Source organism: Phoenix dactylifera, chromosome 3, assembly GCF_051530095.1.
Source record: "Phoenix dactylifera cultivar Ajwa chromosome 3, Ajwa_hap1_PhDact_Kaust_v1.1, whole genome shotgun sequence".
NCBI lineage: Eukaryota > Viridiplantae > Streptophyta > Magnoliopsida > Arecales > Arecaceae > Phoenix > Phoenix dactylifera.
In genome coordinates, this window is record NC_143192.1 from 40,237,495 (window position 1) to 40,259,755 (window position 22,261).

At 50.5% G+C, this 22,261-nt stretch overlaps 1 protein-coding gene across 1 annotated transcript; it reads left to right on the forward strand.

Moving 5' to 3' along the window:
* Positions 1-19,808: 19,808 nt before the first annotated feature.
* On the forward strand, positions 19,809-21,651 carry LOC120109727 (serine/threonine-protein kinase WAG2-like). Its single transcript, XM_039123441.3, has one exon. The coding sequence runs from the start codon at positions 20,032-20,034 to the stop codon at positions 21,514-21,516; it is 1,485 nt and encodes a 494-aa protein (XP_038979369.2). The 5' UTR covers positions 19,809-20,031; the 3' UTR covers positions 21,517-21,651.
* The last annotated feature ends 610 nt before the right edge of the window (positions 21,652-22,261 follow it).

Sequence of the window (22,261 nt, forward strand, 5' to 3'; positions counted from 1 at the left end):
TCCGGTGGTAAGGTTGCCGCTACTCCGGAGGTGCCACCTGAGCCTGCTCAAGACGGACGGGTCGGACGTGATCGGTCCCCGACCCGGCCTTCGACTCGGTCGGCTCCTGATGACTCGAGGAGGGACGCGCCGAGGCCCCGGCCGAGCGGGACCCTATCAATTCCTGGGGCGACCCCCGCCCCGAGCGCGATCAGCCGGACTCTTCCCCAGGCGATGGATAAGGGTAAGGCTGCAGAACCACCATCCGGCTTCGGGGAGAAATCGGGGTCTGCCTTCACTACCGATGGCGCCCGAAATCTCATCGAAACAGTGTTGCTGGAGAAGGACCGTCGGCGGGTCCGGGAGTTGGATGTCTCTGACGTTGGGGCCGCCAGCTGCGTCTGTCTCATGTCGGTGAGTGTTCTTCTGGCCGTCTTTCACCATTTATTGGCTCTGTTGTTCTCCGCCTGACTCCCTTATTTTTTCTATTTCTTAGCTCGCCCAGTACATGATCCGTCTGGAGGAGTGCTACAAGGAACAGGCGGGGCTTTTGGCGAAGGCCGAGGACCGGCTGAAAGCAATGGAAGAGAGAGGCCGGGCTGCGGCAGGCAGGACGACCGGGGACCTCGAGGCGAGGCTCCGGGAGGCCGAAGAGCGGGCACTCGGCTTCGCCGCCCTGGAGGAGCAACTGTCAGAGGCTCGGGAGCAACTCAAAGCTGCCTCGGGCCTCGAAAGCAGGGTCAAGAAGGCGGAGGAACGGGCTGAAAAGCAGTCCCGGAAGATCGCGGACTATCGAGAGCGGTGGGAGAAGGCCCAGCGGTCTGCCGACAACGCCTGCGACCGAATCCGCTCTTTTGAAGCCAAACTAGGCGAACTGGAGTCGGCCCTGGAGAAGTCATGCACGGACGTCCAAGAGCTCCGTTCGCGCCTGAAGGAAGCCGAGGCCGCTCGGGTTGCTACCGAGGCGAAGCATAAAGAGGCTCAGGCTGATCTGCTGAGGGTCTCCTCTGAGGCCGAAGGCCGGATTGTGGCGAAGGTCTTGGAGGCCAAGGCTCAGATTATGGAGCGAGCTGAGGCGGAGCTGGCCGAGAAGAGGGCAGAAATCGGGCGTCAGGCGGTAGAGGCTTATCGCCAGTCCGCCGAGTTCGCCCATGATATGTCGGAGGCAGTGCGGACCTATCGCCAGTCTGACGAGTTTGTCCATGACGCGTCGGACGCGGGGGCCGAAGCCTTCACCTTGGGCTTCGAGGAGGGCCTGGCAAGGGTGTCGGCTAAGTATCCCGAAGTTGACCTGAGCGAGATCTCCCTCCTGGACTCCTCTCCGGCGCCATCGCCTGCTGGTTCTCCTGCTGCTTCCCTACCTCCCGCGGACGAGCCCGGCGTTCCCGACCCGGGAGTTCCTCCAAGCTGACCTCTTGTACCTTTCATTGTCTTTTTTATTTTTGTATGTCGGCGTTTTGCCCAATTGTATGGGCCTCGGCCCTGAAAATTAATGCACGTTGAATATTTCTTCATCTCGCCCTCGTCCTCTTTTTTTTTTTTTTTTTTTTTTTTTTTAGCTCTTGGTTGCTTCTTGCTGACTTTTGATTCCCGAAGTTCTTCCGGCGCTAGGCCAGGCATCCGAGGGTTAAACCTCAGGAAACTCTTCCGGCGCTAAGCCAGGCATCCGAGGGTTAGGCCTCAGGAAATTCTTCCGGCGCTAAGCCAGGCATCCGAGGGTTAGGCCTCAGGAAATTCTTCCGGCGCTAAGCCAGGCATCCGAGGGTTAGGCCTCAGGAAACTCTTCCGGCGCTGAGCCAGGCATCCGAGGGTTAGGCCTCAGGAAACTCTTCCGGCGCTAGGCCAGGCATCCGAGGGTTAGTCCTCAGGAAATTCTTCCGGCGCTAAGCCAGGCATCCGAGGGTTAGGCCTCAGGAAATTCTTCCGGCGCTAAGCCAGGCATCCGAGGGTTAGGCCTCAGGAAATTCTTCCGGCGCTAAGCCAGGCATCCGAGGGTTAGGCCTCAGGAAATTCTTCCGCTCGCTGGTCGGCCAAGGCTGGCGCAAGCCGAAGCGACCGGTCGGGGCTTCCGGCTAGTCTGCTCCCGGGATGATCATCGGGTTAGCCAGGCATCCGAGGGCCGAGCCTCGGGAGATTCCACTCGTTGGTCGGCCTAGGCTGGCGCAAGCCGAGGCGACCGGTCGGGGCTTCCGGCTAGTCTGCTCCCGGGATGATCATCGGGTTAGCCAGGCATCCGAGGGCCGAGCCTCGGGAGATTCCACTCGTTGGTCGGCCTAGGCTGGCGCAAGCCGAGGCGACCGGTCGGGGCTTCCGGCTAGTCTGCTCCCGGGATGATCATCGGGTTAGCCAGGCATCTGAGGGTTGTCAAGCCTCAGGGAAATTCCGCTCGTTGGTCGGCCAAGGCTGGCGCAAGCCGAGGCGACCGGTCGGGGCTTCCGGCTAGTCTGCTCCCGGGATGATCATCGGGTTAGCCAGGCATCTGAGGGTTGTCAAGCCTCAGGGAAATTCCGCTCGTTGGTCGGCCAAGGCTGGCGCAAGCCGAGGCGACCGGTCGGGGCTTCCGGCTAGTCTGCTCCCGGGATGATCATCGGGTTAGCCAGGCATCCGAGGGCCGAGCCTCAGGGAAATTCCGCTCGTTGGTCGGCCAAGGCTGGCGCAAGCCGAGGCGACCGGTCGGGGCTTCCGGCTAGTCTGCTCCCGGGATGATCATCGGGTTAGCCAGGCATCTGAGGGTTGTCAAGCCTCAGGGAAATTCCGCTCGTTGGTCGGCCAAGGCTGGCGCAAGCCGAGGCGACCGGTCGGGGCTTCCAGCTAGTCTGCTCCCGGGATGATCATCGGGTTAGCCAGGCATCCGAGGGCCGAGCCTCGGGAGATTCCACTCGTTGGTCGGCCTAGGCTGGCGCAAGCCGAGGCGACCGGTCGGGGCTTCCGGCTAGTCTGCTCCCGGGATGATCATCGGGTTAGCCAGGCATCTGAGGGTTGTCAAGCCTCAGGGAAATTCCGCTCGTTGGTCGGCCAAGGCTGGCGCAAGCCGAGGCGACCGGTCGGGGCTTCCGGCTAGTCTGCTCCCGGGATGATCATCGGGTTAGCCAGGCATCTGAGGGTTGTCAAGCCTCAGGGAAATTCCGCTCGTTGGTCGGCCACTTGTCGCTCGCCGCCCATCGGGGTTTCTCTGTGCCCAGCCGCGACCGTGTTTCTCCTCTCCTCCAAGCGTTGCCTGGGGGGAACACGAGAAGGGTATTAAACGCTAATTAATGCGTTACCTGGGAAATCGGATCGCCAGTTGCTGCTGGTGAGGAGTGTTAGTTGAGCGGCCGCGATACGCGGGTTCTTCGAGGAGGATGCGGCCTGGGCGCGAGCGGAGACACGTGGACCTAGGGGTATACGTCACCCGGATCGTCCTGCACAAAGAATGCGATTTAAGGAGAATGACGCTTAGGAAATCACGGGGAGATACGCCTCGGGAGCCGGAACGGCTCCGGATTCAGTGCGCCTGCATTTATTGGAGCCACCCGTATCGGAACTACCAGGGGGCCGCAGCTTGGCTATAAATACAGGTGCAGGTACGATGGAATTTGCCAAGCCGGAGCTGCAGGTTGCCATGGATCGCGGACCTCCTCCTTGGCATATGACTGAGAGACTCCTGTCGAAGGAAAGGGGAGGCGCTCCCCTTACAACTTCAGCCAACTAGCCGTTTCATCTGGGATCAACAAGGAGGGTCTCCCCGGCGGAACTCCGCTCTAGGCGTTTCATCCGGGATCACATCTCCCCTCCTTGAAGTTCAGCCTCCCGGTTGAGCTCTGCGCCGGACGCTCAATCCGGGACCGCGCCTCCATATACTCTTCCCCCTTGAATCCCTTCTCTTCCCTACCACTGGGGAAGATGGGAATATCCTTTGGAGGCGGCGTTCCCCTCGGGGCAGCGGGAGCTTCTTCTGCGGCGGCTCCTCCTCTTTTTGGTGAGGTGCTGGATGGCGCCTCCGGTTAGAAGCACCCACTTCTGGTGGGACTGCAGCCGCCCTGGGTTGAGGGTTTGGGTCCCCACCTCTTCTTTACTTTCTTTACTCCCTAATTCCCCTCTGGGAATTCCTTGTAATCACACGAGCACGCCACTGTAACCAGAAATTATTGAAATGAAAAGTATTGCACCTTTTTAAATTGTCTTTCTGGCCTTGTTGTTCTACTGGTAATACATCCGCAGGTTAGCGGAATTCCAGCCCCTTGGAATTTCTCGGCCATCTAGGGCTTCCAACTGGTAGGAGCCAGGTCGGTTTACCCAACGAACTTTATACGGGCCTTCCCAATTTGGCACTAGCTTCCCACCTTCCGTAGGTTGAGATGCCTTAGCTCGCCTCAGCACCAGATCTCCAATTCTGAAAAGCTTCGGTCGGACTTTGGAGTTGTAATATCGGGCCACCCTCTGCTGATACATTGCCATCCGTACCTGAGCCATTTTCCTTGCCTCTTCCAAGAGATCCAAGTTCCCTCCGAGTTGCTCTGAATTGGCCTCGGGTCGGTGCGCGGCCACCCGAGGCGAGGGGAGTCCGAGCTCCACGGGGGCAACGGCTTCCGTGCCATAGGTTAGGCTGAAAGGCGTCTCTCCAGTAGGAGTCCGTTGTGTGGTCCGATACGCCCAAAGGACATTCTCGAGTTCCTCGACCCAAGCTTGCCCCGTCCGGCCGATCCGCGCTTTGATACCTTGGAGGATTGTCCGATTTGTGACCTCGGCCTCGCCGTTGGTTTGGGGATGCGACACGGATGTGAACCGATGCTCGATCCCGAATTCCTTGCAGAAGTCCCGGAAGTGCTTGTTATCAAACTGTCGACCGTTATCCGAGATGAGGACCCGAGGTACTCCAAATCGGACAATGATGTTCTTCTTCACGAACTTCCGGACTTGTGCCTCCGTGATGGTGGCCAGTGGCTCTGCCTCCACCCACTTGGTGAAGTAGTCGATGGCGACAATCAAAAATTTCCGCTGGGCCGAAGCGACGGGGAATGGTCCGAGGATATCCATTCCCCACTGTGCGAAGGGCCAGGGCGCGGTGATTGGCGCCAAGGGGACAGAGGGGACTCTCTGGACGTTGGCGTGGCGCTGGCAGGCGTCGCATTTCCGCACGTGGTCCTTCGAGTCCTCCAACAAGGTCGGCCAATAGTAGCCTTGCCTCATGATCTTATGCGCCAAGGACCTAGCCCCCAAGTGCGATCCGCAGATGCCTTCGTGGACTTCGCCGAGGGCGTAGGCCGCTTCCGCGGGGCGGAGGCACCTTAAGAGGGGGGCGGTAAACGAGGTCCGATACAGCCTCCCTTCATAAAGTACGTAGTGGGCGGACTTCTTTACAAGCCGCCGGGCCTGATCTTCGTCTTCAGGGAGGATTCCTTCGGCGAGGTAGGCGACGAGCGGGTCCATCCAAGATGGCTCCGGATCAATTGCCATCACCGCTCCAGCCCCGTCAATGCTCGGGGCATCCAGGGTCTCCAGGTAGATTGCCCTCGACAAGTTGTGCGCGTCTGCGTCCACTAGGCGGGACAACCTGTCGGCCCTGGCATTTTCGCTCCTCGGGACCTGCTGAATGTCAACACTGCCGAGGTCGGGAATGAGTGTTTGCACCTTCCGGACGTAGCTCTGCATGGTCGGGCTCCGCGCCTCGAACTCCCCTCGAACCTGCCCGACCACCAGCTGGGAGTCGGTGAAGACTTTCAGACGCCGGATGCCGAGCTCCTTGGCGAGTTTGAGTCCCGCGACTAGGGCCTCGTACTCCGCCTCATTGTTGGTCACTGGAAATCCGAACCTCAAGGCATACTCGGCTATCACTCCATCGGGATTGGTGAGGACCAGCCCAGCCCCTCCACCTTCAGGGTTCGACGACCCGTCAATGTGGAGCGTCCAGATCGGGAGATCGAGGCTGGGTGTCTCCGGCGGCTTAGGTTCCGCCTCCTGCACAGTGCACTCAGCGAGAAAGTCCGCGAGCACCTGGGCCTTGATGGCTGGTCGGGGCTGGTAGCGGATGTCGAACTCACCAAGTTCTACTGCCCACTTCACCAGCCGTCCCGCATTCTCTGGATTGCTGAGAATCTGCCGCAGTGGTTGATCGGTCAAAAGGGTGACAGAATGAGCCTGGAAATAGGGGCGAAGCCTCCTGGTCGCAGTCAGCAGCGCGAAGGCGATCTTCTCAGCCTTCGTGTACCGCGTCTCGGCATCCCGGAGGACTCGGCTGATGTAGTATACAGGCTTCTGAAGTCTTGCCTCTTTCCGAACCAGTACTGCGCTGACTGCGGTTGGGGAGACCGCCAGGTAAAGGTAGAGCATCTCCCCCTCTTGCGGCTTGGACAGCAGGGGAGGAGACGCCATGTACTCCTTGAGCTGGTCGAACGCCGCATGACATTCGGCCGTCCAGAGGAAGTCTTTTGGGCGCTTCAACACCTTGAAGAATGGTTGGCAGCGTTCGGCCGACTTTGCCACAAATCGTCCGAGCGCGGCGACCCTTCCAGCGAGCTCCTGAACCTCCTTCACTTTGGTCGGAGGGGACATATCTTGGATGGCTTTGATCTTGTCCGGGTTGGCCTCGATCCCGCGCTGGTTGACAATGAAACCGAGGAACCTCCCGGCCGAAGCACCAAAAGCGCACTTCGCTGGGTTTAGCTTCATGCGAAACTTTCGCAAGGTGGTGAAAGTCTCCTCCAGATCTGCAATGTGCTGGTCTGCATGGCGGCTTTTTACCAGCATATCGTCCACGTACACCTCCATATTCCGGCCGATCTGCTCCTTGAAGATTTTATTGACGAGGCGCTGGTAAGTGGCGCCAGCGTTCTTCAGACCGAAGGGCATTACCTTGTAACAGTACAGCCCCCGGTCTGTTATGAAGGCAGTTTTCTCCTCGTCCTGTGGAGCCATCATTATTTGGTTGTAGCCGGAGAAGGCGTCCATAAAAGACAGTAGCTGATATCCGGAAGTCGCGTCGACCAGTTGGTCTATCCGTGGAAGCGGAAAGCTATCCTTGGGGCACGCCTTGTTCAGGTCGGTGTAGTCGACGCACATCCTCCACTTCCCGCTCGCCTTCCGGACAAGTACGACGTTTGCCAGCCACTCGGGGTAGCTCACCTCTCTTATGAAACCTGCCTCCAAGAGTTTGTCTACCTCCTGGTCGACCACCCGGATCCGATCCGGGGCACAGTGTCTCTTCTTTTGCTTTACTGGTCGGTGGGTCGGGTCGACGTTGAGGGCGTGAGAAACGACCTCCGGGTCGATCCCAGGTACATCGGCCGCCGACCAGGCAAACACATCTGCATTGGCTCGGAGGAATTCCACTAACCGGAGCCGAGCTTCCAAGTCGAGGTTGGCACCGACCCGGACCGTGCGGTCCGGGCGGCCTTCTTCGAGGGGAACTTCGATTACGCCCTCGGCCGGCTCCCCGTGCCGCAAGGCCACTTCGTCTCTGGCGTCAAGTGACTCGACGCTTAGGGCCTCCATGGGCTTCTTCCCTTTGAGAGTTGCTAGGAAACACTGCCGTGCGGTCGGCTGGTCACCTCGGACCTCTCCAATCCCGGCCGCTGTGGGGAACCGCATGAGCAAATGGTAGGTAGAAACCACCGCGCGAAGGGCGTTCAGTCCGGGTCGTCCGAGGATAGCGTTGTAGGCCGAGGGGACACGGACGACCAAGAACCCGAGCCGCACCGTGGCTTCTGCGGGTGCAATGCCCGCAGTCACAGGCAGCTCGATGACACCTTCGGCCGAGATAGCGTCTCCAGTGAATCCTATGAGGGGGGTGGATGTTTTGTGCAACAATTGTCGGGAAAAGCCCATCTTTTGGAAGGCCTCGTAATACAAAATATCAGCTGAGCTTCCACTATCCACAAGAACACGCCTTACATCATAGTCCGCCATAGTGAGAGAGATCACCATGGCGTCATCGTGGGGAGTCTGAACCCCCTTTACATCTTCATCACAAAAAGTGATTACATTTCCGACCCGCTGCCTCTTCGCGACGGCCACTCCTGATACTTCCGCCGAGCCCCCTGCGTTCCTCACGGGCCGAGAGCAGCCCCCAGTGATGGTGTGGATCACTCCCGCAACGGGTCGATTCTGCTCCCGAGGCTCCTGAGGGGCCGGGTCGGCTGGACGCGGGTCTGCGGGGGGACGTCGGTCGTTTACATATCGACCGAGACGCCCTCGGCGAATGAGAGCCTCGATCTCGTCCCGAAGCTGGAAGCAGTCTTCGGTATCGTGGCCGTGGTCTCGGTGGTACTCACAGTACGCCCGAGAAGGCTTCCTCCCAGGGATCTTCTTCATCTGCCTCGGGACCGGGAGGTCCTCCCGCCCCTTGACCTCCATGAGGATCTGGGCCCGGGGGGCCAGGAGTGGGGTGTACCGGTTGAAGCGTCGGTGCGGAGAACGAGGGCGTGTGGCGCCGTGGTTCCTTGCTGGTGACGGGCTTCTGCGCCGGCGTTGAGGCGTCGGGCTCCTCCTCTGGGGTGCCTCTTTTCGCCTTTTCTTCCCGGGCTTTAGAGGGGCCTCGGCGGCCTCCTTGTTCCGGTGGGAGGCTGCCTCCTCGGCGTCTGCATACTGGTTTGCCCGAGACAACAGCTCCGGGAAGCTCCGCGGCAGGCGTTTGTCCAGGGAGAAGGTGAGTCTGCCCTTCCGGAAGCCTCGCTTCAGGGCTGAGAGAGCCACCTCCTGGCTCAAATTCCGGACCTCCAGTGTTGCCTTGTTGAAGCGGGTGAGATAATCCCGCAGGCTCTCTCCCTCGTTCTGCCGGACATCGAAGAGGGAGTCGGAGACCAGTCTTCGCCGGCTACTGACGGCGAAATGGCTGATGAAGAGACGGGTGAACTGGTGGAAGGACTGGATGGAATTAGCCTCCAGGCCGGCGAACCACGCCCTTGCCGGGCCGCGGAGGGTCGCCGGGAAGGCCTTGCAGAGGAGAGGATCCGATGCTCCATGGAGGAGCATAAGAGTCCTGAAACTCTCCACGTGGTCCCGTGGGTCCGCCGCCCCGTCGTAGGGTTCGATCGCCGGCATTTTGAACCCCGGCGGGTTTAGGGTTCGCAGGATCCTTGAGGCAAGCGCCGGCTGGGAGGAGATTTCCAAGTCGGCGAAGGGATCTTTGGAGTGGCCCTTCAGGACCTGGAGCTGTCTGTGGAGATCGTCCACCCGCCGGTCCAGGGAGCGCGACCGGTGGGTGGGAGACAAGGAGCGGCGCGAGGGGGACCGACTGGAGTGCGGGCCCCTCGAGGACTGGGGTGTCTGAGAACGCGCCCGGGTCCGCCTCTCGTACCCCGCGCAGCTCCGATGAGAAGGTCCTGGCAGAATGGACCGCACTCGAGAATCCTCTCCGCGCCGGCGCTCCTCTCCATGGGAGAGGAAGGAGCGCGGGTTGTGAGGAAGAGGCGAGTGCTCGGGGAGCAGCGGCTCCTGAGCCCGCTGCGGCACCCGAGAGATCACACCCTGCAGATTCTGCACTGCCTCCGCGAGGGTGCGAACCTGCTGGGCTAGCTGGTCGAACTGAGCAGGTTCGACCGTCTGAATGGGAGGAGAAGCGGTGGAATGCTGCTGAGAGTGTGTTGGGGACGCAGCAGCCTCCCGGCCAGAGGCGCGAGAGGCTCCGCGACCGGAAGCATTGGAAGCTCCGCGACCACCTCGCCGTGCCATTACGATCGTTCTGAGATTCGTGCCCTTCCTCTAGCGCCAACTGTTGCTGGTGGTCCAAACCGAGAACGATTGACACGACGGTGTGAACGGGGTTCCGCCTGAGTTGTCTTGGTTGGTGCTGGTTGCGCTCCACCTTCCGCCAAGGAACCTGCAAACAAGCCTTGCACCACCACCAGGGTGGTGATGGCCCTCCGACGGTCAAGTCAGAGGAGATTGGAGGAGGAGAGATGATAATCACAAGTGGGAGAGAGTGCTCTGGGAGGTATTGCTTACCCCCCCTTCTCCCCCCAGCCGCATATATACCTGGCTGGGAGGTCTCTCAGGGGGGTTTGTCGTCGTGGGGCACGATAGAATGGCCACTGACATGGCCGTTACGGGGCGTCGTGGAGCAGCGCTGGGTACGGTCATGGCAGGGCGTAGTGGAGCTCCGCTTTGTACGGTTGATACAGGAGATCGTGGGCAGCATCGGGTACAGCCGTTGCAGGGAGTAGTGGAGCAGGAGGCCGCGGCGTGCCTCTGGAGAATAGCCTGTCGTTATCAAAAGATCTCCGACTCGGGGTCGGAATGCTGGATCATAGGGCAGCCGACCCGGGGTCGGGCTGCGAAGCCGAGGAGGTCCGACTCGGGGTCGGAGTGCTGGATCATAGGGCAGCCGACCCGGGGTCGGGCTGCGGAGCCGAGGAGGTCCGACTCGGGGTCGGAGTGCTGGATCATAGGGCAGCCGACCCGGGGTCGGGCTGCGGAGCCGAGGAGGTCCGACTCGGGGTCGGAGTGCTGGATCATAGGGCAGCCGACCCGGGGTCGGGCTGCGGAGCCGAGGAGGTCCGACTCGGGGTCGGAGTGCTGGATCATAGGGCAGCTGTAGCTTTCCTGGATACGCGTGCCGATCACGTGGGGCATGGCGGCTCAATTCCCCCATAACAATTATGAACCAAGTCTAGAACCACTTAAACAAGATTTTCACTGAAACACTCAATTGAATTCATTAGTAAACAATAGATATACTCAATTGCTTTAATCTCATCAAAATCAAATAGGATTATGATCAATCACTCCACATACTATATCGACCATGCAATTAAAAATGAGATAGATAAGTACTTACAAGATTGGACCCAACACTTGTGGTACATAATCTAATATTCCTTGGAATTACCATATAGACCAAGTGCAAAGATTTGGGAAATATATACATGGAAAGATTAACTTTCTTGTGCTGCCAAACTGAATAACTTCACCAGATATCATTCCATTGGTACAAGCTGACAACCACAGCAAATTAGATGCCAGAATACATCCCAATTATTAGATGGAATCAGTACTCTAACTTCCAGATAATAGTCTTTTTATTAACATATATCCTACAAGCACTTAGAATATTCTAGCGGCAAATGAATGAACTGAAATTTGGTAGGCAATCAACCTCAGAGAGGACATATATAAACATCAAAGAAGCACTTTCTCATTTTGTAATTACTCGGATTTCTATGAAACAAGGCATGAAGCCAACCAAGATATATTTTTTTCGATTTGGCAGTCTCAATTTAGACTTATTCTATAGCATCCAAAAAAGAGAGGAAAAAACTAGCCGCAAGTTGGCGGACACCCATGAGGAATGATTAGAAGGTTTCAGTTGGAGGAATCTTTCCATGTCAAATAATTCACGTACCTGGGCCTTGTTCCATGTGATTGTTCCTTTTGGTTGCAAGGATAATCTCTTCTCAGATCTATATGTCTTCTTCGCAGATCTTATATTTTAAATATTTTCTTCTTCTTCTTCTTCTTTTAGCCCATGGTAATGGCATGAGGTTGCTACAAGCAGTGTCCATGGCAAGTAAAAAATGTGAGCCAATGGGAATGGCATGCATGGTTTCATTTTGGAAGTAGGTTATTTATGAGTCCCCCGACATGGACACGTTATGGCTCCTCCACCCACCGATCTCTTGCTCTTTTTCTAGACTCAATTCAGAGGCTCTCTTGGTGGGTTAGCAGACAAGCTGCACCCCATTTGCATCATGCCTGCACCCAAACCCAAACGGTAGGAAGGCCTTTGGTGAGAAATTATTAATATGTTGGGCTTGCAATGAAGATCTATAAATCCTCTCTCTCTCTCTCTCTCTACACACACACCACGGGGATATAATAGGCAAGCTCATATGATTGGAAGGTCACCTTTGGATGATTGAGTGTCGTGAATTAATTACTAGAGATATGAATGTGAGACAATGTGGGAATGTTTCATTTCTTTTCTGTTGAGTAATCTAGTGGGGCATAAAAAGACTCAACGGAGAGGTAGTTCACGGTCCCCATTAGCGCTCGAGAGCAAGAGCAGGAGCAATGAATGGCGAGCAAAGAGAAGAAAGAACAAGTGATGGATTCGTTGCATTTATGTAACTCCGCAAAGGTGAAAAGTTGAAGTTTTTTTTCCTTCCCACGTTTAAACAATCAGGGATCACATTCGATTCAGTCGGCTGGTCCAAACTTTTCAGGTTTTCATTGCCCAGCTACTCATATTAATTAAGAAGGTCTCAAAATCAGTCCAAACCATTTTTTAGCCAGCAGCCACTTAAATGCTCCTATTCTCGAGCTGGTCTGATCTCACACACGATCGGATGTGGGTGCAGCCAATAAAATTTTTAAAAAAAGTACAAAGAAAAAAAGAACAGACACGTGTCCTCTAAAAAAAATGTCAAAATAATGAATTACATAGGAGGCAACCCAACCAGTTGTACTATTCATCTTGGTGTAGACATGAGTAGCTCGAAAGAAGTCATACTCTTTCAAAAATTTGCATATATTATGCAGACATCTTACTGGCAATGCAGCCCGATCCTAAATTTACTCTCGCTATAGTCGAGTTCCTATCGAGGAGGATGCAGTCCGCACCCAAAATAAGTCTTGCATTGATAATGTCCTTCCATGTGGCTCTAATCTACGCATTTGATTTGTTTACTAGCTGAACATAAACATAGATCCTAACTTGTTTGCTGGTCAAAGGAGCTTGTTATAAAAGCCGATTAGCAAGTCAAGCCCTACCAACTCATGAATGGTCTTATTTGTTTGCCTTGGTTAATGACCATGGGAGAAAAATCTTGGGAAAGCACTTGATGGACAGTTAAATAAAAAGTCCAGGTTATTGCGTGAAATGGTTTTGCTTTCTTGCCCCAGTGGAGTAGTTGGTCCGGCGAGCGGGTTGGAAGGCTGGAAGATTATAATTGCAGACATGATTGATGGAGACGGATTGGTTCAGCGTGAGGACGGCATCCATCGCCACAGACTTAGGATTTGATGCTTCCACACCATCGTTTTACGGTCCAAATCCTCGTGACCACTTGCCAATTGCCATCCGGGTCTGAAGACCCAAGACGGGTGATGAAGATGTTAAATAAAGGAAGATGGGAATATATCTGGTGCGATTAAATTTCGCTGGACCCCACCATGCTGCCCACGTGGCAGACAGCATCGTGCTTTGGTCCGCATGGGTCCCGCCTTTGGCGTTCAGCTTTCATGTTCTCCGTTTGACTCGCCTCTCGTTGGTTATCGGCTCCCACCATTAGCGACGGCCCGAAGAAACGGTACTGGAAAATAATGAAATGGAAAATATTAGTTTCTTTAGGTAGCCGCTCCTTCCCACCTAGCTTTGCAAGTCAAAATTCAGGTACGTATTCTCTTTTTTTTTTTTTTTTTTTTTGATCTTATGGCTGCACCCATACTTGTTATGTGTGAGCACTATTATAATAATAAAAAAAAAAAATTCAGGTACATAGATGATCTCGTTTCATTAGCCAATAAGATTTTTTTTCACTTGTCCCTGATGTAACCTAGAAGGTGATTCTTGTGATTCATGCATTTTGGGGTTATGAAAGCATACTTCTCAAGTCATGCCTACAACTAGACACATTGAAAATAGCATCCAAAAGCAATGGAAACTATTTGTTTATTCCCCAGCGGAGCTAACTTATGTAATAAAGCTACTTGCATGATCTGGTCAACCATTATTAAAGAAATACAACAATTAAAACTTTTACTAGTTTCATACACTTAATTCATTAATCATAATATTATTATTATGATTCTTCTTAAAATTGTTTTGGGCTAGTAAGTTATAGTGATGATTCATCTACAGCCAGGTCAAGTTGAAAATCAAAATGTTTAACCTATCTCAATCTCGAAGCACCCCTAAAATTACTCCACTTTGCAATTTTTGGATGCGAAGGAAATAGGTTAGGCGTGCCTAGTCACATTGTTTTTACTCTTCTTTAGCTACAACTGTTTATTATGTCCATTCTATTAACACAAAACAAAACATGCCTATTAGCGTAGGGGAGCCGTCGCTCGTCTTAAACTAAAGTCCTATTACAAATGCACAATATAACTTCACAAAGTCGGCATCAAGTGAAAAAGTTGGCATGCATGCAATAACTCTAAGCCCCATGCCATTAATTATGCAACCATCAAAAAGTTACGTTGGGCATAAGTTTAAGTCTCCGCGTGTTACCATCAGAAGGCTAGTCCCATGCTCATCACGACCGTTGCCCAGAATGAAGATCAATGCACCGGATATAAATGTGTTCCATCTTTCCATGGACCCCACATCAAGTGGCTCCAACGATGAAGGACCTCAACGATGTGTCAGTGTCCCAAAGATACGTAACTCTCCGCTGTCATTAGAATGCGAGGAAATTTAGTGGGAATCAGTGCACCACCTGGTAATTTTGCCATTATACTCTGCACCGTGATTGGACCCTGGTAAACAGTAACAAAATAATAAAAGATCGCATACTTTTTAACCCAGCACTGGCTTAATTGTTTATAATAAATGGTTTGAAATAAATAGCCGAGGTCGGCGTCTTGTCCCTGTCGGCTATGTCGGCTCTAGGCAACTTTTGCTCAGGTCAGCGTAGGGTGTAGGAAAACGCACACCATGATCTGGCGGGACTCCAGTTCCGAGATGTATCCTCGTAGTAGGAGCCGCAGCTTAGCCGTTGGATTAGGATCGGTCGTCAAGCATAGGCCGCTGTTGTGGACCGTCCGATGGGATGGAAGGTTCGTTGCATTGGGATTATAACGGACGGCCACGCTCCCCACGCGGGATTTTCCACTGGGGGAGGGGGTTTCCCGCCAACGTCAGAACGGCCGGAGTCTCAAGAAGGAAAGAACCGGTCGTCGCGTGGCTGCGTGACAATGACAACAGAAATAGCTTGCTGATCTTTATTTTTACCTTTAAGAAAACAAAGCCTCTATTTTTTCCCCCTTTTAGAAAATTTGTCTCCAGTGCCATGAGTGAAATTTGTGAAAAGCAGAGCTACCGATGACTCATCCGTTCATCTCTCATTTCACGGATGAGAGATTAGTGCGGCATAAAAAGAATAGGTGGTACCTATCAGCCCGTTTGTACCAATTAGTCGCAACCTTTTATAATGCCCCAAATTCAAAATCGTAAATTAAAAATATACCAGCATGCACATCGTAAATTAAATTTATCAAAAAATATAAAAATATCTAAAAATATTACATTAAATTTTAGAAAATTCTAATCTGTTATAAAAAATCGAAACTATGCTTTTAATCACTCTACCAAAATATATCCTCATGCTAGTTTAGTTCTTAGAATCTTTAAAAATGATAAAATATCAAATAATATGCTAGTTTAGTTTAGTTTAGCCTCACTTGTCGGCGAAATCTCAGATTGCTCGCTCTTTGATCAGTGATTCACCGGCGAAAAGCTTCATGAGGCAGAGGGAGAATGGCATAAGGCATTTTAACTAGATAAATAGTAATTTTACTGAAAATAAGTGTATAAAAGTATATCAGTTCAAAAAACAAAACTAGATATGTAGCATTATTAAAATATTATATATATGAATTTGATCTTTCTTAAAATTCAATTTCATTGATAAATCTAATTTTATCTTGTTAGCTATGAACTATAACTGCACTTGTACGTTATGATTGGCCCAAATAATAAGTTAAGAAATAATCAAAATACCATTGCATAACTCTCACTAGTAAGGTATCGAAATGTTAACGTATAACTCCTACTAGTAGAGTATCGAAGTGCCAATATATAAGTCCCACTGGCAATGTATCAAAGTGCCAATGTATAACCCTCTCTGACAAAATATCAAAGTACCAATATATAACTCTCACTGATAGAGTATCGAAATACCAATATATAACTTCCGCTAGTAGGGTATAAAAATGCCAACATATAACCTTCATTGACAAGGTCTCAAAATGGCAATGTATAATTCAATTTGCCACGATATCGAAGTTGGACTGCGAATCCAAATCTATCTCAAATCAAAAAAAGAAAATTCAAAAATATAATTCATATTCCACAATAAAACATACATATAACCATACAATGTAGAAATTAATCGAGCAAAATTTATATCAAAATCAATAAGTTCGATCATGAGTCATAACAATATTCTAGAAAAAGGTATATTCGCTAATAAAATACTATGCATCAAGTTTATAAATCATGAATCTTTTGATTCAAAAAATATTTTATAATTTATCGATAAATATAAAAAAAGAGTTTTTTTTTACTTACCCTACCAACAGAATCACTGACAAATTCGATTAACCCCAAAAACTTTCTCAAGTCTTAATATTTGAAAATTATATTTTTCAAAAAATAGCTATAATTAATTTGAGAATAAAAATTCTTAGTCTCAACTCTCTTACAAGGTTCGCCAAGTAGTAGTTCCTGACATTCCGGTAGGTCTGATCAAAGTAATTTTATTTGATCAAAGTCAGACTAAAATACATATAGCTCAATAGAGATTGAAAATAATCAAATCTAATAGTGTCTAGCAAGAACAAAAGTGGAGGCCGATACGTCGTCCCTTGGTCAGAGGTCAGGATCCCTCCATCAAGATTGATCAAGGTTATTGAGAAGAGGCCCTCTTCTAGGATCCAACAAATTCTAGGGATAGTAGAGAGATATAGTGGAAAGAGAGAAAAGGTGGGAAGAGAGAGAAAGAAAGAAAAATAAAGCCTCTCTCTATCTAATAGAGGAAGGAAAGAGTTGTGTGTTGAGACTGCCAACTAGATGACCAATGGTCGGGCCACCATGAATGGCGGTCAACAATAGCAAGTGGTCAATGGTAAGAACTACTCTAGAACCATCATCCATACTAGGGTTTTGGCAAGATATCTATGACATCTGGTGCTTAGGACTCCGACCATGGCCACATAACGACTTGAGAGACCAGACAAAGCCTCATGACAGGCGCGAGTGGCAAAGAAGCCTGGAAAAGGAAGAAGTAAGGCTAGAGCTTCAAAAATAGAGGAAACATGCATGGTAGCCCTTTTTAAATAAAAATCCAGCGAGTTGCCGGCCAAAAATTGTGATCGTAGGGCCAAATAAAATGAAAAGAAAGATTAATTAGAAGATTAGAGGTACATTACCTTGTTTCGGTGATGATCTAATGGCTTTCTCCAATGAACACAATAATTACCGACCACGGCGAATTCCGAACAGAATGGTGGACGGCTCAACCACAAGAGAGAGAGAGATGGGATAGGTTGCCCCTCACAAGGGTGGTGGGGTGCTTAATAGGCATTAGGGCTTGCTGGTGTTTAAGGTCAAGAAGGAGACATCTTCCACTCCCTCTCGATTTCGAATAGGGGCTCTACCCCGTTTTCTCTTTCAAATAGGCCTTCTGGTCTCCTTCTTCGCACCATGCTTGGCCTTATATCTTTCACATAAGGCTGATGAATTCAGAAGCAAAATCAACGGTGATCTCTAGCATTTTGCATTCGTAAACAAGCATGATTGATGTCTTGATGGAGCTACTAAATCCATCTTAGAGAGATTATATTTAACCTAAAATTTTCTCAAAATTGTTTTTCTTTTTGGAATGAACAGCTAAAACTCTTGCAATGAGACATCAAGATGCTAGTTTTTAAAATGGGAGAATTTTACACTAAAATTTCTCATCATAGGTTTTTTTTTTTTATTTCAACAACTTTCTTGAAACGAAGAACTAATTATATGCCTAACAAGTGCGGCATGCGGTTCCCATTAGCGAACAAGGTGCTCAGCTTCCTAGATTTAATTGAATTCATGCAACTTCATTATATTATTGCTTTAAAGACATTGAGTGATTATATGTGAAATATATAATCAAATTTAAATAAGGTTTTCGTAGCCTCCAACAAAAAAGTGCGATGATTATCAGCTAATAGATTTTGTACTGGGCAAGATCGTCAAGAATCCGTATTGAAGAATTCGTGGCTTGTAAAGTCACATCTGCTATCAGATGCAATGTATTTTTATTTGTAAAGGCAAAATAAAACCAAACTTGTCAAGTCAAGGCCCCATTATCCTTATGATGTAGTCGATACGATCGTCTCAAAATCTAGAATGTGCATGGCATTACTCATATGTTAATATTACAAAATTGAGGTACAGCTCGCTAACATAATTAACTTCATTATAGGTCAGTAATTGAGTTTTCACTTCTCGTGAAAAAAAAAAGATATTTTATTTATTGAAGTCAATTTCAAATTCAAATCACATCTATATGCATAAAGTTAACATAGTTTATAAAACTCCTGCTCATTATTGAAATAATGGACAACAGGTAGAATGGTGTTTGTAGTTATCAAAATTTTGGATATGATAGTAAGGAGATGATATACGTTTGTGTTGATTAGTTGCGTTTGTTAATTCATTGAAGTACTCATTGATCCCTTAGGTGGGCTTTTTACTTGAATATCCTACAAAGTCCACATTGCATATGAACCAGCAAATAAAAAGAAAAAAAAATGAGCAGGCAATATTTATATAATTTGGTCTATTGACCTATATCCACTAGTTGGGTTAATGCAAAAGTTTCACAATAAAAAATTAGAAATTACATAGTACAATTTTTTTTGCAAATCTTAGGTCTCAATATATCCGATCTCTAGAATACTAAATTGCCATATTCTTTTAAAATTACAAAAGATATATATAATAGAATAAGTTTATTTGAATTCGAACTAGTGTTCTACAATAATTAAGTTAGTTCGGCCCATCAAACTTCCACCCTTACACCCCCAGCCAACTATTCATGCTGTCCAAATAAAACAATTATGCCAGTCGGAGGATCTTTTTCCTCCACTCCGGAAAAAAGTTTTTTTTTAGCTCTCTAGGGTTTGTAAGATCAAGATATACTCAACACTAATGGATGTGATCATATGGCTCATAGGGTCAAAAAACCAGAAACTAACATTTTGTTAAAGTTAATCATTTATCTAAAAGAACATGTTTTTAAAATCTCAATCCACTCGTTCCTTTTGCCATACTGACTCTTGAAGTTTGATATCATGGGGCTAGAGCATTGATGGGCAACAACACGATTGTGATGTACTACATGACCAAAATCATTTTCAGTTATATGGTGCCCATTTGCTCATGGCTTCATCAAGCACTAATTCTATAGATGACATGATCTGAGGAGTAGGATTTAGCAAGGGTGATACGGCCTCATGAAACCGTAACCGCACCCTACTGCATGTGACAATAATGTAGTTTCTAGAATATTGATATCCTGGGGGTAAAAGCCCAGTAGCTAACCATGGGAGCTCCTCTAATAACTTCAATACAAACATTTACACTCCCTTGTCATCTTGCAAACAGTAATAAGCTTCATATATATGTAAAAATGTTCATGAACAACGGCTGCCTAACAGTAAGTTCACACATGCATCATTCACGCATGGACTACGTGATCGTAGTCAAATTAATATTAAAGAATTTCAGCTTTAACAATTATATTTTTTTACCTTTAAAGTAAAAGAAGGTAAAGGAGTGAGAGAAACAAGAAGATATCATTGGTCATTCAATAGCTTTGCCCAGAAATGCAGCACCCTGATGGAGACCTGAAATTAGATCACCCTCCCGAGGCATGTTATATGAATATCTTTATGATAGCCTTCACAAAGAGTAATGGTTCAAAAAAAAAAAAAGGAAAAAGAAAAGAAAAGGGTAAAAGAATAGGAAAAGAGAGAGAAAGTGCAAAACAAAGTCTCGGCATCTAGCGTCCTCGTCGGGGATCTTTCAACACTGAGCTGGTGACAGAAATGTCGGGATTTCATAAGGAATTTACGGAAATACCACGTACGTAATCCGGAGTTAGATAAACCACCGCCACCTAGCCCTTGCCTCGTGCGACCACCTTCTCTTCACCCTTCCCTCGCATCTCCCGACACTAATTTAACTCCCCACCCTCCCTCGTTCCTCACTCTTTCTCCCTCTCTTATTTTTAATGCATTTAAACGTACCCCCCATGAGATAAGGCGAGGTGGGTGAACCCGAAGCAAACCCTCCCCCTCCCCACCCTTCTTTTAAAGCTCATAGCCATCTCCACATCTCTCTGTAGTCCAGTGAGTCTTGGATAGCTAAAAATGGCATCTGTGGAAGAAGATAGTCCAACTTTCTTCCCTTCGGATGCGTCCGACATAGACCACAGCTTTACGAGCTCCGCCTCCTCTACCTCCTTCGCCACTACCGTCAGTGGCCGGAGCAGCCTCAGCCTACCCTCCTTCTCCTCCTCCTCCGCCCTCCGCGCCCTCCCCCACCGCAGCTCCGACCCCCACTGGTCCGCCGTCCGCGCCGCCTCCAACCTCTCCCCCGACGGCGCCCTCCACCTCCGCCACCTCCGCCTCCTCCGCCACCTCGGCTCCGGCAACCTCGCCCGCGTCTTCCACTGCCGCCTCCGCGGCTTCGACGCCTCCTCCTCCTCAGCCGCGGACTTCGCCCTCAAGGTTGTCGACCTGGACGCGGTCGCCCGCGCCGGCGGCGAGCCCACCAAGGACGCCGTTGACGGCGGGAGGCTCTCGCACGTGCGGACGGAGGCCCGCGTGCTGGCGGAGCTGGACCACCCGTTCCTCCCCACCCTCTATGCCCGCCTCGACGCCTCCCACTACGCGTGCTTCCTTATTGACTATTGCCCCGGCGGCGACCTCCATTCCGTCCTCCGCCGCTCCCCCGGCCACCGCCTGCCTCCTAACGCTGTCCGCTTCTACGCTGCCGAGGTCCTCCTTGCCCTCGAGTACCTCCACGCCCTCGGCTTCGTCTACCGCGATCTCAAGCCCGAGAACGTCCTCCTCCGCGCTGACGGCCATGTCATGCTCTCCGACTTCGACCTCTGCTTCCAGTCCAACGTCACCCCCGCCCTCCTCCGGCAACGTAGCCTCCGCCGCCGCCAGAAGCGGCCCAGCACACCCTCCCGCCGCACCTGCTGTTTCGGCGGGGCCCAAACTTCAGGCGACAGCGACGAGGAGGAAGACGAGGAGGTGGAGTTCGTGGCGGAGCCGGAGGCGGCATACTCGCGGGCGTGCGTTGGGACCCACGAGTACCTAGCTCCAGAGGTGGTCAACGGTAACGGCCACGGCAACGGCGTCGACTGGTGGGCCTTCGGGGTCTTCGTCTACGAGCTGCTCTACGGGCGGACGCCGTTTAAGGGCGGGAGCAAGGAGGCGACTTTAAGGAACATCTTGACCCAGGAGCTGAGGTTCCCTAACGTCGTGCCCGCTGCCGGCGACGACGTGGCGGCGGCGAAGGACCTGATCTCGAGGCTATTAGTGCGGGACCCGCAGCGGAGGATGGGTTGCGCGCGGGGCGCGGCGGAGATCAAACGGCACCCGTTCTTCGAGGGGATTCAGTGGCCGCTGATCCGGTGCGCCCGGCCGCCCGTGGTGTTCAGCCCGGCGGGCGGGGCCCAGGGGAGAGCGGCCATGGAGGGACGTGGAAAGCGGCAGCGGTGGTGGGGCAAGTGGAAGTGGAGCAGTTGGAGTCGTACTACCAAAAGTATCGCTGCTAATAGTAATAGGGGAATTAAGTTGGTTTTGGGATTGAAGAAGAAGACAAAGGAGAAGGATGGGAAGTGATCATTACAGGAAGAGATTGTCTTGTGTGATGAGAGAGAGAGAGTCGTGTGGACTCGTGTACAAAAAAAAAGCCCATATAGTTTGTGTTCTGTATTTTTGATTTAAGTGACAGTAAGTACATAGTTTTCTGAGGAATCTTATGCTTGCAAGATTTATTTACAAAGTCTTCAGGAGATATATAGGTTCATTTTACCTCGCTAATCTCTCTAGACTTCCAAAATCCAAGTAAACTTTGATATTGTTTGGAAGCTACTACTTCAATTCATTTGCGAAGTAGTCACTTATGTGCACGAAAAGCTTGGAAATTGTGATATGGTCTCCCCAATGACTATATGATTTGTGGGGATTTCAATCTATTCCTTATCTGGCATCTTTGTGTTTGCAACCAGTTAAGGTTTAAATCTGTTATCTTTTTTTTCGATCTTGTTATTTTCGAGAAACATTCCATATGCTCGCACTTGCTTCTCATAGTCTAGCTTGCATCCTGCCATTAACCATGAGGGACACCTCATGTGCTCCTTCACATTGCAACTGGTGGTCATAAATTTTGGTGTCGCATAAGCTGTTTCCTTCCGTTTGTATTAGAAGGGAAAAGGATTGAAAGATTAAATTTAGCCTGTAGACCCCACTTTTCTCATTTATAGCGACATCATTCCAAACTAACAAGATGTGATATCTTGTTTCTAGATGGTGAAAGTTCCGGGAGATAGTAGCTAGAACCGGGCATTGTCTAGATAGTGAAAGC

Coding starts and splice junctions, on each gene's coding strand:
- LOC120109727 (XM_039123441.3), top strand. CDS start 20,032: ATGGCATCTGTGGAAGAAGATAGTCCAACTTTCTTCCCTTCGGATGCG.